At 38.5% G+C, this 16,018-nt stretch overlaps 1 protein-coding gene across 1 annotated transcript; it reads right to left on the reverse strand.

Moving 5' to 3' along the window:
• Nucleotides 1-5,843: 5,843 nt before the first annotated feature.
• RTL4 (retrotransposon Gag like 4) lies at nt 5,844-7,838 on the reverse strand. Its single transcript, XM_017502126.2, has one exon. The coding sequence runs from the start codon at nt 7,216-7,218 to the stop codon at nt 6,715-6,717; it is 504 nt and encodes a 167-aa protein (XP_017357615.1). The 5' UTR covers nt 7,219-7,838; the 3' UTR covers nt 5,844-6,714.
• Nucleotides 7,839-16,018: the final 8,180 nt, after the last annotated feature.

The following is a 16,018-nucleotide window of genomic DNA, read 5'->3' on the forward strand; positions in this document are numbered from 1 at the left end:
GGCTATAGACAATATATAAATAAATAGATATGGCTGTGTTCCAATAAAATTTTATTTATAAAAATAGGCAGTTTTTTTGCCTATTTTTTTTGCTCATAGATGACAGTTTGTGGACTCAGGTAGTAATGTACTATGTAGAAGTATGGTCTCTGGTGATAGATGTAGGTGCATTTGAGTTCTCCCTCTATTACTAGCTCTGTGTCCATGGGCAATGTCCTTAATTATTCTAAGGCTAAATTTTCTCATCTGCTTAATAGGTATAATAATAACATCTGTCTAAGAAGGTAGTGAGAATTTAAAGAGAAAATGAACATAAATCAAAGGACACAATACCCAACATGTAATGAATGATCAATAAATAGTAGTTGTTACTTATTATTAAGGAAGCCAGTAGGGGAAAACTATAGGAAAAACTTGTGAAAACACTAAGAAGAAAAAACTTCAATGTCAGTTTTAAAACATCCATTTATTACATCATATTCTAACTACATTTTTAAAGTAATGGGCTTAGTGCCATAAACTTCAACTCAGGGAAGAGACGTGTGGCCTTTAGGGAAGAATCTGCAATGACTTTTTTCCTCAAGGTACTGACAAAACTCAGAAAGACCAAGAAGTTTTTGGTATCATTTTTAGGAAGCATTAGTAATAAATAAGAAAATTGTATCTTATTGAAATTTATTTAGTGCCCAGACCTGGAATGCTGGGTACATTTGTGATGATTGTTCTCTGCTAAAGACAGCAGAGCTGGTGAAAGCTTGGAAAGGGCATGCTGGATGATTACTGGTCTAGGTAGGTGAACACACAAGCATCCACTAAAAAGATGAGGACATTTTAGCCTAGGACACGAATCTGGGAAGGACAGGTAGTATAGTAGTGAAGAACATGGCTTTTTCTCTCAGAGAGACAAAATATTAATTCTGGCTCTATGATCTACTAGCTAGCGACCTTGGGCATGTTACTTAAACTCTGAGTTTACTCGTTTTAACCCGTAAAATGAGAATATTGATAGTGCCTTCTCATGAAGCTATAATGGGAATTATGCACATAAATCCACCATTCTTACAGTTGGTATATAATAAATTTTCAGTAACTTATTATTTAAAGCCTCCAAACTCATGTATAAGGTGACAGCATCAACACAGACTCCTTCATTTCCTGGAATAATTGAATGGAAAGGGGGATGCCTTTACATTATACATAGGTGAAGTTAATGCATGTAAGGGGAAGTCTGATTTAAACGGCAGGTATTAAACCTGTGGTCTCTATTGTCCCATAAGATGTTACAGGATGAAATCAAATAGACTTAATAAAAAAAAAAAACTCATGGATGATAGAATTGTCATAGGCAATTAAGGGAAACATGATATTTGATATTTGTTCCCAAATTCATGGCGAATGTCAAAGAGAACGAAACTATCTTTTCATAAATTCTCTTCAGAGTCAGATTGTTAGACGGGATATCCCTTGAGGTTGACACCATGAAGGGAGTTCTCAAATTTAAATGGCTAACTGCTATCTGAATTAACCGAACTCTTATTTTAATATTGATTTTCCAATGACCATGGCAGATAACAATAATCAGAAGATGTTGAAGTTGTCTCCTGGCATTCCTGCAGCCACTATAAACATAATTTTTCAAAAAGACTCAAAAAGCCAACTTCTACCAGACATACAAAGAGGAGCTGGTACCATTCCTTCTGAAACTATTCCAAGTAATCCAAAAAGAGGGAATCCTTCCCAAATCATTGTATGAGACCAACATCATCATGAAACCAAAACTTTGGCTTTGAATGAACTACTGAAATATAAAGCCTTTGTGTTAGTCAGAAACCTTTGTTAGATTCCTAACTCAACAAGTGAGAGCCTACCCAATCGGTAATGTAGATGTAGTGTATTTTTAGAGGTGTCAAGGAATTTTCTCCAACTCATTAGAAACACAAATGAAATTACAAATTCCTGGAAGGTGTTGATTTGTTTCATGATTCCTTTGTAGACTGTTGTTTAGAACAAGAGTTCCAATCAGTGGTTATGTGAATACCAGTTACTAGAGTAGCCTCTCTTCATGAAATGCCTATGGGATGTGTAATTGAGTAAGTTATGGTAATCAGGAAGGGTATGAATTAGAGAGTTTCTATCAGATATCACAAGGCTCTGGCATCAAAAAGATACACTTTCAAATCCTAGTTTAACCACTTACTGCTTGATGAATTTGGGAAGGTTACCTAGCTATTCTAAATCTTAGTTTCATCATATTTAAATTGAATTTATAACACCTATCTCATAAAGGTGTGGTGAGCATTAAATGCCAGAAATTGATATTCCATCTTTTAATGATATGGTATTTAAATAGGCATCATTAATAAAGCTTTCAGCACAGTGTCTCGCATAAAGTAGGCATTCACCAACTATTAGTTCCCTTTCCCTAGATGTCTGCAAAGCCTCATTATATGCCTAAAGGAATGAGTCTTCTATGTATAGAGAAAACTGAAATTCTACATAGTCCTTCACCAGGTTACTATGAAGCAAGTGGGATTTTTGGAATATAGTCACAACTGACTTATCACTGAGCTGGCTAGATAAAAGAACCAGAGCTATGTAGAGTAAATACTAGAAATCAAAGAGCAGGAAGCAAGTCCAAACAGACCTAAGAAACACAGCTGGTACCAGGAAGATATACCAATAAGTATGAATGCTCAAAACCATAGTGGATGTAAATGATGGGACAGTGTGGTCTGGGTACTAAGACATGTTGACTAAGATAGTTCTCGTGACTCTAGTAAATGGTGTAACTCACTTCCGGGACTCTTGGTTTTGAAATGTGGTCATTGACTCTTGTCCTAAGATGACATTGAAGATCCATGACACTAAATTCTCTTGAAGGTTTTTCCATTCACTTGGCCAAGTGAAGTTTGGGCCATCATAGGGAGGCAATGAAACAGGCCACCAATGTGACACCATGAGATGTTAGATTTTGCCCAGATGGTGGTAGAAATTCTGCATATCCTAAGTTCTTTATTTTGCTTCAAAGATGACTATTGTGGTCATAGGCAAGAAGTTGTGAGAATCATCATTCTAGACATTATTCTAGAAATTATCTTCTAGAATTAAAAAAAAAGGGTGATGTTTGTTGCATCATCCTGCATAAATCTAAGGACAGTGACAGTATGGGTCTTGTGAATTGTCATCTGGACAGAATGGAAGTGGTGAGAATGAGGCCAGTCATACACTTCTCTTTCTCTAATGGTGTATTTCAGTGGCTCATGTCTACAGTCATGTGTTATGTTTCATCCATGCCAGATTGTTCTGACAGGTAGACTGAACTATGAAATATTGTAAAAGGCAATTGCTTATGGCAGGATGCAAGTGAAGGTAAATGCAGAAAGTGAAAATTGTAGGTATTTAGGAATTTTCTTACAGCTATAGACAAATGAGGGAGATGAGGGAAGCTGGCTGACTGTTGGGGAAAAGTTCCCAGGGAGGCCAATGTTCAGTAGACTTACTATGATTCACACTATGGTTCTGACTTTGCAAAATGAGAATCTTATTTTTGCAGTGTACTCAGAGGTGATTAGAATCAGGATAGATGCTATTTAAACCCACAAAAACTGATGTATAAGCCAAACACCAATTTATTCAATTATAATGAGAATTAAATCTGAAATAGGCTAGAACATTCATGTCAGCTGGTTAGCAAATTTTCTCTCCATAACAAAGTTCATAAGGGAAACTAATTACAATCAAATTACTTTGAGACCATGGAATCAGAGCAATGGGGTTAGGTGACCATCTTAATGACTGACACAAATTGGGATGGCCATTGCAGGGATGGACACACCAAATAGTCTGCTGGTCAACAACTCATCTCTAAATCTAAGGGGCTTACCAGTGTTCTTTTTATTTAAGTTCTTGCTTTCCTGTGCTCCATGAATACTATTCTCTCGCTGACAAATTCTTCAGACTTATCATAAAATGATTAGATTCTATCTCGCTAAGTGGCATCAATATGGAGCAGATCTGTTTCCGTAAAGCTACAATCTTGGTTGGACCTGGTGGTTCCCCAAGCCATTGCAGTTGTTGACTATATCTCTGAGTAGATTATAATTCATCTGTTGTCTGTAGATTCTAAGTAGTTTTACTTTCATAGAAATTCACATAGTTATAATTTCTGAGGACACACCCTTGTAACTCTCTTTATGCTAAATCATGAGTCATTCTAGTTGAAAAGGATGGCATATGATGGATGGTGTCACTATAACAAAAATTTTGAATGGGTAAAATAGGTGCTAGCTAGTAGATAGTAAAGCATTATTTATTCCAGCATCTCATTCATATGCTCAGTCTGGCTGTTGGATTGTATTGCATAGTGTACAAGAGATCTTTGATTTGGAATACCTCAATAAGGGACCCCCAGAAGTGGAGGGTGAACAGAAGTTCATAGCCCTAGATTGGTTACATTTTCTGAGAGGCTATGAAGTCTGAAGTTTTCCAGGGAAAGAAGGTAACATTGTTGCAAAGAGAATATCCAAACAGGAAATAAAGTAATGTATCTTTGGGAAAAAACCCAAAATGATGAATTGTGGCCCTAAAATAAGGAAAGATTGTTGATTAAGACAACTGAATGTTCCTCTCAGCATTCCAAGACCATACTGGGTTTGGTAAGGAAAGTGACCAGTGGCCATGAGTTTAGTTCTTTATTATAGAATTGATGGAGATAGATCAAAATAGTTCCAGGTAATTTCAGAGTCACTTTAAATTCAATAGCTCTACTTGTTAGAGGATCTCATACAATCCCAGTACTATAGTCAGAATTTCTTAGCATAACTGGAATATGTTCACTCAGGTCTCTGTGATGGGAGCATATAGAGTAATTTGGTTGTATAGCAAGCCGTTGTTAAAGAAAACCCTTTGTGAATGCAAATAAGATTGCCACAGTGGCTAGCAAGGCACTAATGGGTGAAAAGATTGGTTTGTTGGTGTTACGGAATGAGAGTAGTAAGGTTATAGCAGGTTTAAGCACTGTCAAAGTTAGCACAATTCTCCAGAAACAAAACCAAAGTACAGTGGCATTTCATGTTCTAAGATGCCTTGATGGTAGCTAGGGAATATGTGATTACTGATATTTCTCCAGGATATCCATTTTGGGGGCATACATCAGCAACAAGAAGCAGGGAACAGAGGGTTGTCAATTACCAGCAAACAGTAATCATTGCTGAGTAGTCTTAATATGTTCGGGAGTTGTGTCTTTCCAGCATAACACTACTTTTGTTCAGAAGCATCAGGAATCTATACACAGAGCTTGTGTGTACTAAGAGTACAGCCCAACACAAATTTGTAAACTTTCTTAAAACATAAGCGATAAAACCCCAACTTCCCGAGTTTTGTGCACAGATGGTTTCAATGTATGTGCCCCAAGATTTTTCAGATGAGATAGTTTAGGAAGTTGTTTGTCATTCATTATTTTTTAAGATCCTCAATTAGATGGGGGACACCAGAGGTGGACCATGACAGTAGAGCTCAATAGCAATGAACAGTAATCCTAGATGGTGACCACACTGAGGCTTCTAGAGTCAGGAACTACTTGAGGGTCTGGCTATCAGTGGTGATTTATTTGGCCAGATCCTCTGTCCAAGGCAGTAAGGACATGCTACAGACATAGTAATTATGAGGCGCCTTCCCCAACTCTCACTAAATACCTTTCAGAAATTCTTATCCTGGCTGGTCCAAGTGCAGTAGTGTTTACAACGAATTGATCACAACCAGTTACAGATTTCTTTGTTCCTTCTCCTCTCCCACTGCTTCACTTGACTAGCCTTAAAAAAAAAAAAAGAAAAAAAAAAAGAAATTCTTATCCTAGAGCATATTTACTTGGCTATAAGACATGATGGAACCTCAAGTAGGGATGTTAGAGAAGAGAGGAGTAAGCTGGAATTGGTGGTCTTGGCTAAAATATGTACCTGACTGATGGGCTAGCTCGCAAAAAAAGGGACCAACAGTTCCATGCAGTGTTCAAATGTCCACACAATCTGGTTTGTAAATAGCCAGGAGGTTCTGTTGGTTGGGAAAGCGTGAGTCTCTATATGGAAACAAAATACATGGCTCTATAGAAGGGTGGCAGAGCTGTGGTTCCAGGAAGGTTGATTTATGCTGAAGCTAGATCCTAGTCAATAGGTGAAGCATGGTCCAAACTCTAGGAGGAGAATATTAGCAGAATATAGGAATGTCATTTGGACTTCAGCCAAAGGTCCTAAGCCAACAGGAAACTAGGATACAGACAAATAAGGGTGAAAGTGAAGTCTTGGGTTCAATTCTAGGCACACAAGATACAGGACTTGGGCCAAGAAACTCAACCCAGATCTCCTAGATGGTGACTACATTGAGGATAAGGTTCCCAATGCACTTCCATGGTTGTTTTCAGTGGCTTAGACTGGGCAAAGTTTTGCCTGCAGGTTTTTGGTAGTCTTGGAGAATGAATTCCAACTGCAGAAAGTGCCTGTGAATTGTTTTCATCATTCTTGAGTTAGGTTTGGTGAAGGGTCACTTGCCAATGAACAAGATCTGATTGTTTAAATTCTCCAAAGCATTTTAGTTCATAACTGCCTATAAAGTGGTATCACAGTTCTCCATTTGTATTTTAAAAGTTAATGCAGGGTATAAATTGGTAAGGATGGGAGTGAGAGGGATATAAGTTTAGAAAGTGACTTTCCTGATCTCTTCTTACTGGTGAGCTGTGTTATTTGTCATTGCTAGAGCTCGAGAACGTTTGGCAAGGCAATCTCTTGTGAAGTGGCCAGATTGATTGCAGTAGAGGCACAACTGAGTTTCTTGTTGGTAGGCTCGTTTGGCTGGGGTGAGAGGCAGCTGGCCTTCTCGCAGCTGCATAGGCCCTTTTTTGGGTAGTGGATCTGTGGGGCTAACGAGGGCTTGGTGTTGGATCAAGGAAGTTAACAATGGGAACTGGGTCTCTGACTGTAGGAGCTCTGGCCTGACACTATGCTTCTTGTCCAACTGAATGCACTGAGTGATCAGGTCTGGAAGATTGTCCATGATACCTGTGACATTCTCTTCATCCTGGTTGTGACCAGCTAGTGCCTTTTCAAACTGACCATTCTGATTGGTTTCATTACAGATCATATTTTGAGCAAGGAGCTGGAAAGTAGGAGGGTCCTGTTGAGAGGAGTTGTCCCCTTTGTCAACCTTAGCATTCATTAGAGGATTCATTTCCTGTTTTGTGGGCTCACCAAGTGACTGCTGGAACTCAAGAATAAAATTCTCATATTGCTTCAATAAGGTACTCTTGTCAGGCCCAGGTATGATCCCACAACTTTCCAACTTCTGAAACAGGTAATCAAAAAAGAGCTTGATCTGGGCATCATTTGCAGGAGTAGAGATCTGGAGAGCTGTCAAGTAGGTAGTCACCTGAGCAAGGAACTCTGAGTGATTGGCAGGGTTACCATGAAACTGTGTGAGATGCTCAAGTCAGTAGGATGCAGGCATCACTATGGTGGCCAAGACAGGCATGACTTGCCTCCTTTTAGCAAGGTTATCCAGGGTTGGATGCTGCATTTGAGGCTGTAGAATCAGATTCTCTGCCTGAAGAATTGTGCACTTCTCCATTATATCTCCTGGAATCAGGTGGGATTGAGTAGAATTGAGCACTAGTACTGGAAACCAATGAACAGACAGTGGATTTGCTCTGTGATCAGAGAGGCAGTATCATGAGGAAGTAGCCAAAGCTGTTAGCTATGAAGAAGACACTAGGAGATGCTAACAGCTGAATTGGAGAGATGCGAAAAAGTGTTGTCCACCACTCAATGTTGCCTCTTCTTCATGGAGAAGGCCAATGTCCTGCATTTGGAAGAAATAAATTACCTTAGAACACAAAAAGGACTTGGGATTAAGAAGATATATACAACAGTCACAGTACCTTTATCTCCTCCTTCCCTTTCCTTGTAATATAAAGGCCATTTGTCTCAGACCAAACATTTGTTCTAAAGCAAGCTTGGTCAACCTGTGGCCACATGCAGCCCAAGATGGCTTTGAATGCAGCCCAACACAAATTTGTAAACTTTTTGAAAACATTATGAGCAGCCCAACACAAATGCAGCCCAACATAAATTTGTAAACTTTCTTAAAATATTATGAGATTTTTAAAAGCTCATCAGTTATCACTAGTGTATTTTATGTGTGACCTAAGACAATTCTTCTTCTTCCAATGTGGCCTAGGGAAGCCAAAAGATTGGATATCTCTGTTCTAAAGTATCATTTTTTCCATCAGCGAATCAAAAAATTTGACAACCCAAAGTGATCTCAGGAGATCATCCAGGCAAAATTCATAATTTTGCAGATAAGAAAATGAGACACAGAAAGGTAAAGTTATATTCAAAGGTCACACAGTTAATATCACGGCTGGCATGCTCATCACGGCTGTTGTCCAAATGGCACTTCCCCCAAGACCATAAATGTGCTCATTTGTATACACTGATTGGACATGATGATGGTTCAGGCAACTGGCTCTTCAAAATGTGATGTGGGAACAAGTGGCATTGGCACTACCAGAAAGGTTGTTAGAAATGCAGAATCTTGGGTCTCACCCCAGAACTACTAAATCATTTTTCACACTTTAATAAGATTCCCAAGGTGACTAGAATATGTGTTAAAGTTTGAGAAATGCTGCTCTAAAGAGCACTTAGCTTGAGTTAGAATAATCACTGGTTGGACTTGACCACTAGTGCCCCAAGCCTAGCCTGCATTGCTGTAGGGATATGATTGCTGTGATGGCAGTTAATCCATGTTTTCTATCTTTCTAGTCCCTGTCTGAGGTCACGTTTTCTTGCCATGGAAATGGCATGCAAGACTAAGAGTTAAGGTTGAGAACCTAGCAAACAAGAACTGAATATTTTTTAAAGTAAAAAGATCAAAATGTTCAACAGTCTTCCCAGCATTGATAACAAAAATAAAAAAGTTAAAAACAACCCCAAACATATGATAGCAGTTGAACTATTCTGCACTTCAATTGCTCTCATTGCCCTTTCCTTGTGTAGCATACTATTTAAATGAATTTAAATTGTCCATTGGTGGAAAAAATATGTATCATTGAATCTTCTAAAATGTAAGACTTGACTTCCTTAGGTTTTATTTGATGGTTCCTTTTCTCTAGACCTATGACAAAATTATTGGCAGACAAATAGTATGAGATTGGAGGCCAGAAACATGAATCCAACCACTAGCATTAATCAGTTGGATGACCCTGAAGAACTCATTTGGGTCTTGGTTTCCTTTTTTACCTAATGAGGATTGCTATTTTGCTTACCTCAGAAGGTGATTATATCAATGATATAAGAGAGTGGTGCTCTGAGCAACAAAAAATGAAAGATTTACTTCCAAAATGTTTCCAGTGTAGATGAAAAATGGCTGGTGGTGAGACTCTGCCCTTACCACATATTGTCGAAGTAGGGAGATACTATCATACCCTTCTTTTTAATTTCCCACCTTCCACTTCCTAGGGTGCCCATCAATCAGTTCATTTTTGCCATTCCAGCTATGTGTCAATTGATAGCTAAGATATTGTTCGATAAGGGTTAATGATTGGCTTTTCTCAGGGCATTTACTGTTCATTCAAAGTTTAATGTTATAATAATCAACTCAGACCCAGCCCCTAGCAATTCTGATTCATTAAGTCTGGGATGGATCCCAGGAATCTGTATTTAACAAGCTAACCAGTTGATTTCTGATGCAGGTGGCTCTTGTGCAAAACACTGTCCAGATGAATCTCAAAGAATAAAGCATTATTAGCAGTATCACAGAGAAGTAGAGATTAGGAGAGGACATATTTGGAGGTAGAAGTCTGGCTCTCAAATAACAGAATGGGTGGTACCCTGTTCTACCTCCACATAAAGCACACGAAGAGTCCACACTGTCTTTCACTGCTGCTCATCTCTCCCACGTGGTACAGCTCAACAGTGAAGCATGTCAGTTCTAAACCCAAAGTGACTTGGTTTGATATATGAGCTTTGTGAATCTGAGAAAGTTATTTAGCCTTTTTGAGAATCAGTTTTCAGATTTTAAAATGGACATGATTATAATACCTGCCTTCTAATGTTATGAAAATTACATGAGATGAAGAGAGATTAGCACAGCTTCATGCATATAGCAGGTTCTCCATACATTTTCTTTGAGACAGTTTCACTCTGTTGCCTAAGCTGAAGTGCAGTGGCATGTTCATGGGAGCCTCGATCTCCAGGGCTCAGGTAATCCTGCCACCTAAGCCTCCCTGGTATCTAGGACTATAGGCACATATCACCTCACCTGGCTAATTTATTTATTTTTTTGTAGAGACGAGGTTTCAACATGTTTCCCAGGCTGGTCTTGAACTCCTGGGCTCAAGCAATCCACCCTCCCAAATCCACCTATTTTGGCCTACCAAAATGCTGGGATTACAGGCATGAACCACTGCACCCACCCTCCATAAATGTTAGCTATTATTATTGCGGGTTCACAAGCTGTTATCTGTGTTTTAGCATTTAATTTTTTTCAGATTTTTAGAAAGGTAACATGGAGTATGTACTGTTTATTATATAATACCTTCAGCAATGTCTGGGAAACATACCATAATTAAGCCAGTAACATTCCTGTAGGAACAAGTGTCTGAATATTCATACTAAAAAGGATAAAGACTAAGTTCATGACAACTCAGGTCAAGTTTTGCTGACAAATGAGTTTTGGCATAAAATTAGTGAAAAAAAATTGCTTCCATTTTAAAGAGCTTTATAATTTCACAATTGAGATAAGAGATTACAGACCTTTACATTAGTGTAACCATGTACTTTGATTGGATACGTGAGATTATAAATTTTCCTTCCTTTCCTTGCCTTCTCTTTCCTCTACTCTCAGAAGTTCCAGAATCCATTGAGTTCTGTTTCTTTACAGAATTATGTATTCAAGGTGGTACAGCATTCAATTTTCCTAATCATGTAGCACTGGTGAAACACTTGCTAAGATGATAAGCATTAGCCCAAATGCAAATCATACAATGGCACAGTTGTTAGTGGCAATTGCTTAATCCCTCAAAGAAAATATACCTTGCCTTATCATTTTGGAAATTTTTCTCATTTTAGAGGTCAGTGGCCTTATATTGGATTCCCCTAGAGGATACTGGGACAAAGCCTGCCAGTCCAAAGGTGTTCCAGACCACAGCCTTGAAGAGACAAGGTGGAGACAGAGCCAAAACCTCAAATACATAGGCTTGAGGGATTAGACTTATGGGTTCAGGCAAGATCTAACACAAAACTGCATACATTTATCTTTTATTTAATAGGTATGTGTTTCAACTACAAAAACAACAAAAAAATGGGTTTGGTAAATTATTGGAAGTCATTTTAGTGTTTGTATTCAGACTGGCTCAAAGCCATAGTTAACAGTTTCCTTGAACAGAAAACTACTTTACTCTGGAGTCCCCTGAGATCCCATCTGGAGAAGAGCCTGCAGTACCCAGTTGCTTATAAAAAAGGTTTTTGACTTTACATTGTTTTAATTTCAAACTGTTCTACATAATCTCTTGGAAGAGGAGCTTTAACCTGGGGTCATGCAACTACCCAGAGCAGTTGTGTATTTCACTCTTGACCTCCAAACCTTCTGAGGACTGCTGTGGCCACAGAAGGTGAACTGAGACATAAATAACTCTCAAGGGGTGACCAGAAGGGCAAGCTGTTTGGACTTGTCTGGAGACCTGGGTATGGGCCTAGCTCTGCCACCATCCAGATCGACGGCCACACAGGCAAGTCACTCGCTGTCTCTGGGATTGTTTCTTTACCTGTACAATGAAGGCATTGGGCTTCCCAAACTTTAAGCACACATACAAAATTCTGATTCAAGATGATTAGCAGAAGACCCCCAACATTGAATTTGTTACAGTCCCTCCAGATGATATTGAAGTAAGAGACCTTTACATTTTACCTTGTGAATATCAGGTGACTGACCACACAGAGCACCAACATTTGTCAGAGGTTCTCAAATTTTAGGGTACAACAGAGACCCCTGGGATTTTAACATGCAGATTCTTGAGCTCAGTCTTGGAAAGTGTGATTCAGTGGGTCTGAAAAAGACCCTATCATCTGCTTGGTATGTAAATAACTGGCTCCAAAGGACTCTCATGTGGAGTACTTGTTCTTACAGACAAGGAAGAAGCCATCCAAAGATAGCGTTGGGAGGATGGGGATGGAGATGTGATGAGTGTCTCCATGAAGTAAGTTACCAGTTTTATATCATTGAGGAATAAGCAGAGCTAGGATTACCACCTGATGGGGAGTTAGAGTAGGGGGCTCCAAGGATCAAAGAAGAAGGGAATGAACAGAATCTGTTCCTTTCAAACCCATAGATTCTATAACTTGCCTGAGCACACCGCTAAAAAGTGGGTGAAGAGCTGGCTGTTAGTTTTCTGCAATCTACAATATGACCCTCAGACCCACAGCCAACCTGAATCTTACCCATTATGCTCATCATCCCTCTGTTCCTGTTCTTGGAGAAGATTCAATGACTAACATATAGCAATGGTGGTTTACCAATATGAGGACTTAATTTGATTTCTCCATTCCCAATGTGACCATTATTTCAAAAAGTACATGCTGTTTGTACATGTGCAATTGTACATGTTTACTTGAAAGTAAATAATTGCAGAAAGAGTGGAAAAATTTTGATCTGCAGATTCCAAATTGTCATATAATGAGCCCATAAATTTGAAATAAAAGGTCTTTTCCTGCGATCATGCTCCCTGCTGTCTCTTTCATCTTTAATTCATTAAGTGCAGTTCACTTAGTGCTGAACACCACTTGCAACTGATGAGATGAGAGAACATAGCCTACTTAGATTCAAACTTTTTTTTGGATTTCCAGGTCCCTGTGGTACATAAGCAATTTGTGGCCCTGGTCAAGGTAAGGAAAGCTTAATATAAGCAACTTAAGATTTGTCATGTTTTTTGACTATGAGAATCCTCTATGAAATTTACAGATGAAGAATTTGAGGCTCAGTAAATAAAAATTAGTTGGGCCATGTCTATGACTCTGTGTTAACATTCCAACCTGAAATTCTTCTTAGCCTTTCTCTTCTCTCTAAGTCTTGACTATGAGTGAATGAGGAATACAGGTATAATAGAGTATGGGGCAGAAGAAACCTTATAATGTCATTTAATAATTGATAACATTCCACACATGTGAAGACCATTTCATGTGATCTGAATATTTTCCTACTGTTCCATTTATCCTTTCAATAAGGATAGATATCCTTTAGACAACTTTTTTTTTTCAGAAGATAAAAAAGAATTGTCTAAAGACATATAGTTACTTAATATTAAATTTGGGACTAGAATCCTCCACATTTGCTCCTAATACCACTATGTTCTGGAAATAGTTTCAAACAGTAGAAAAAATTCATGGGCTTTGGAGTTAGATGGATGTTGGATTCAATCCAGTCTAGATTCTAAGCCCAACCTATAAGACCTTGGACAAATTATCTAAAACTTAGTTTTCTCATCTGTGTTGCAAGAAACTATATCTATTTACACATAATTGAGATAATATATGTAAAGCTCCTGGCATCCAGCAGATATCAACAATAGAAGCCACTATTTCCTAGAGACACAGGAAGGTTGCCTACCAAACAGCTTTGCCATTAGCTCCAGTTTCTATCTGAGAATCCATGTTTTTCTAGAGAAGGTGATTCTACCTGAATTTCTTGGTATGGAGCAAGTGACTTAAACTAAGCCAGTAAGCATATTACTTACTCTAGTGTTTCTCCTTTGCAACTCTCATATCACTTGCAATTAGTTATTGCATGCCTGTTGGCCCTATTAATTCAATATGGCAAAATTTAAATATGGAAATTATTTAATTTTATTTCTGTATTCCTAGGGTCTACTACTAGCAAACTTCCTTATACATAGAGGTGCTCAGAGATTATTTCTCGAATTTATAAGATCTGTCCATAGTTAGAACTAGATTTTAGCAGAGGTGGTTTTACTGTAACCCATTCGCTATCTCTTCTTTTATTATTCCCCCCTTTTTTTTGTTTGATATGGAGTCTCACTCTGTCACCTAGGCTGAAGTGCAATGGAGTGATCTCAACTCTCTGTAACCTTCACCTCCCAGGATCAAGTAATTCTCCTACCTCAGCCTCCTGGGTAACTGGGATTACAGGCATATGCCACCACACTGGGCTAACTTTTGTATTTTTAGTAGGGATGGAGTTTTGCCATGTTGGCCAGACTGGCCTCAAACTCTTGGCCTCAAGTGATCCACCTGCCTCAGCCTCCCAAAGTGCTGGGATTATAGGCATGAGCCACTGTGATCCATTCCTTTATGTAAATGGAAAACCCATCCCTGCTCCAGTGTATCTCCGTATGTTTTCACATTACGGACACCTAAGTTAACCAGAGAGAAATGTAGAAAAAGACTGGTGGCAGTGGGAACAATGCTCAGGAGACAGATGCCCAAGCTGTGGACTTCAGTGGCTTTAGCCAGAATAGTGAGAAACAGTAGCCTTGGAGACCCTTGAAAATGTGTTTTGTTTGGATGAATGGGTCGTTTAGTTTGTGGCTGCTCTCCTCTTAGAAGAGTTTCAAATTAGCCCAGGGCCTATGTCAAGATTATGTAGAAGACTTGGAATAAAGCAAATGCAAAATAATCCAAATAACAATTGTCTAAAGGTAATGGTATTTTCAACCACCCTTAATGAAGAAAAGGAGAATTACCTATACCTCATGTGTTGTGCCCCATGCGTAATTGGCCCACAAGTTTGAACAGTGGAGCAGATTCTGGGGAGTGTAAAAAGACAAAGTAAGAATGGTTGGGCTTCTCTAGCAGCCCAAATAGCCGCAGCAGCTGCAGTCTTCCTCCTGCAGCATTACTACTGGAATTCTTCCTTTTCATTGGCTGACATTTCTCAACCCCTTGACATTGGGACAGATACAGGGTTATAGAGCTTTGAGCTCTGCTAGTTGCTACTGTGTAACGTCAGGCAAGTTAATCTCTGCAAGCTTTATTTTCTTTAACCATGAAATGTGGCCAATAATACTCACCGCAGAAGGCTGTTCATTTATTTATATAACGAATTTTTATTGAATATTTGTTTTATGCTAGACACTTTGTTGAGCACTGGGAAACAATAATGAGCCCTCACTGAGCATGGAAATTCTGGAATTACTGAAGCAATATATGGAAATTCCTTATCTCAGTACCTGGCTCATAACAGCTATTTAACAAACAATAACTGTTGTTTTAATAGTCTGAGATCTAAGGATGTGTTGATTACAGACCTATGCTCTGGAGTCAGATCTGGATTTAAGTTCTTGTTTAGAATATTAGCTCGATAAGAACTTGGCCAAATTTTTTAACCTCACATACCTTAATTTTCTCACCTACAAAATAACTAATAATGATCATAACTTTCTTATAAGTTTGGGAAGCACAAATAAGAGTAGATGTGAAACTTCCAACAAGTCCCTCCTCTAAGGGCTAACAACTCTGGTTTGAAACAGGTTCAGTTGGATCAAAAACAAAAAGCTTTTCAAGGAACATGTGTCTTGAGCTGCTTGAAATTTGTCTAGAGCAAAAGAAAGTAAATGGAAGAACTATTGTTAGAAGGGCAGATAACTCTGATGGAATTCTAAGTACAAATGTTGCAGGGAAAGACAATTTGTAGGTGACAAGCAAAATCTCCCGTCTTCACACCCATCACAGGTGAGAAAACACTGTCACTATATTTATGACCTTTGCTTATAATAGACTCAAAATGACCCCTTTGTAAAGTCCTTCTGTCCTGAGTCCCAGATTTCAGCAAGGCCATTTCTACTTCTCTAAACTTACTAATAGTTCATATTTTCAATAAGGCATGGCTCAAGTAAATTAAATTGAAATGAAGAAAACAATAACACAAAAGATCAATAAAACCAAAAGTTGGTTTTTTGAAAAGTTCAACAAAATAGATAAGCCTTTAGTGAGACTAAGAAAAGAAAAAAAGAAAACTCAAA

The sequence above is a fragment of the Cebus imitator genome, unplaced genomic scaffold, assembly GCF_001604975.1.
Source record: "Cebus imitator isolate Cc_AM_T3 unplaced genomic scaffold, Cebus_imitator-1.0 Scaffold292, whole genome shotgun sequence".
Classification (NCBI taxonomy): domain Eukaryota; kingdom Metazoa; phylum Chordata; class Mammalia; order Primates; family Cebidae; genus Cebus; species Cebus imitator.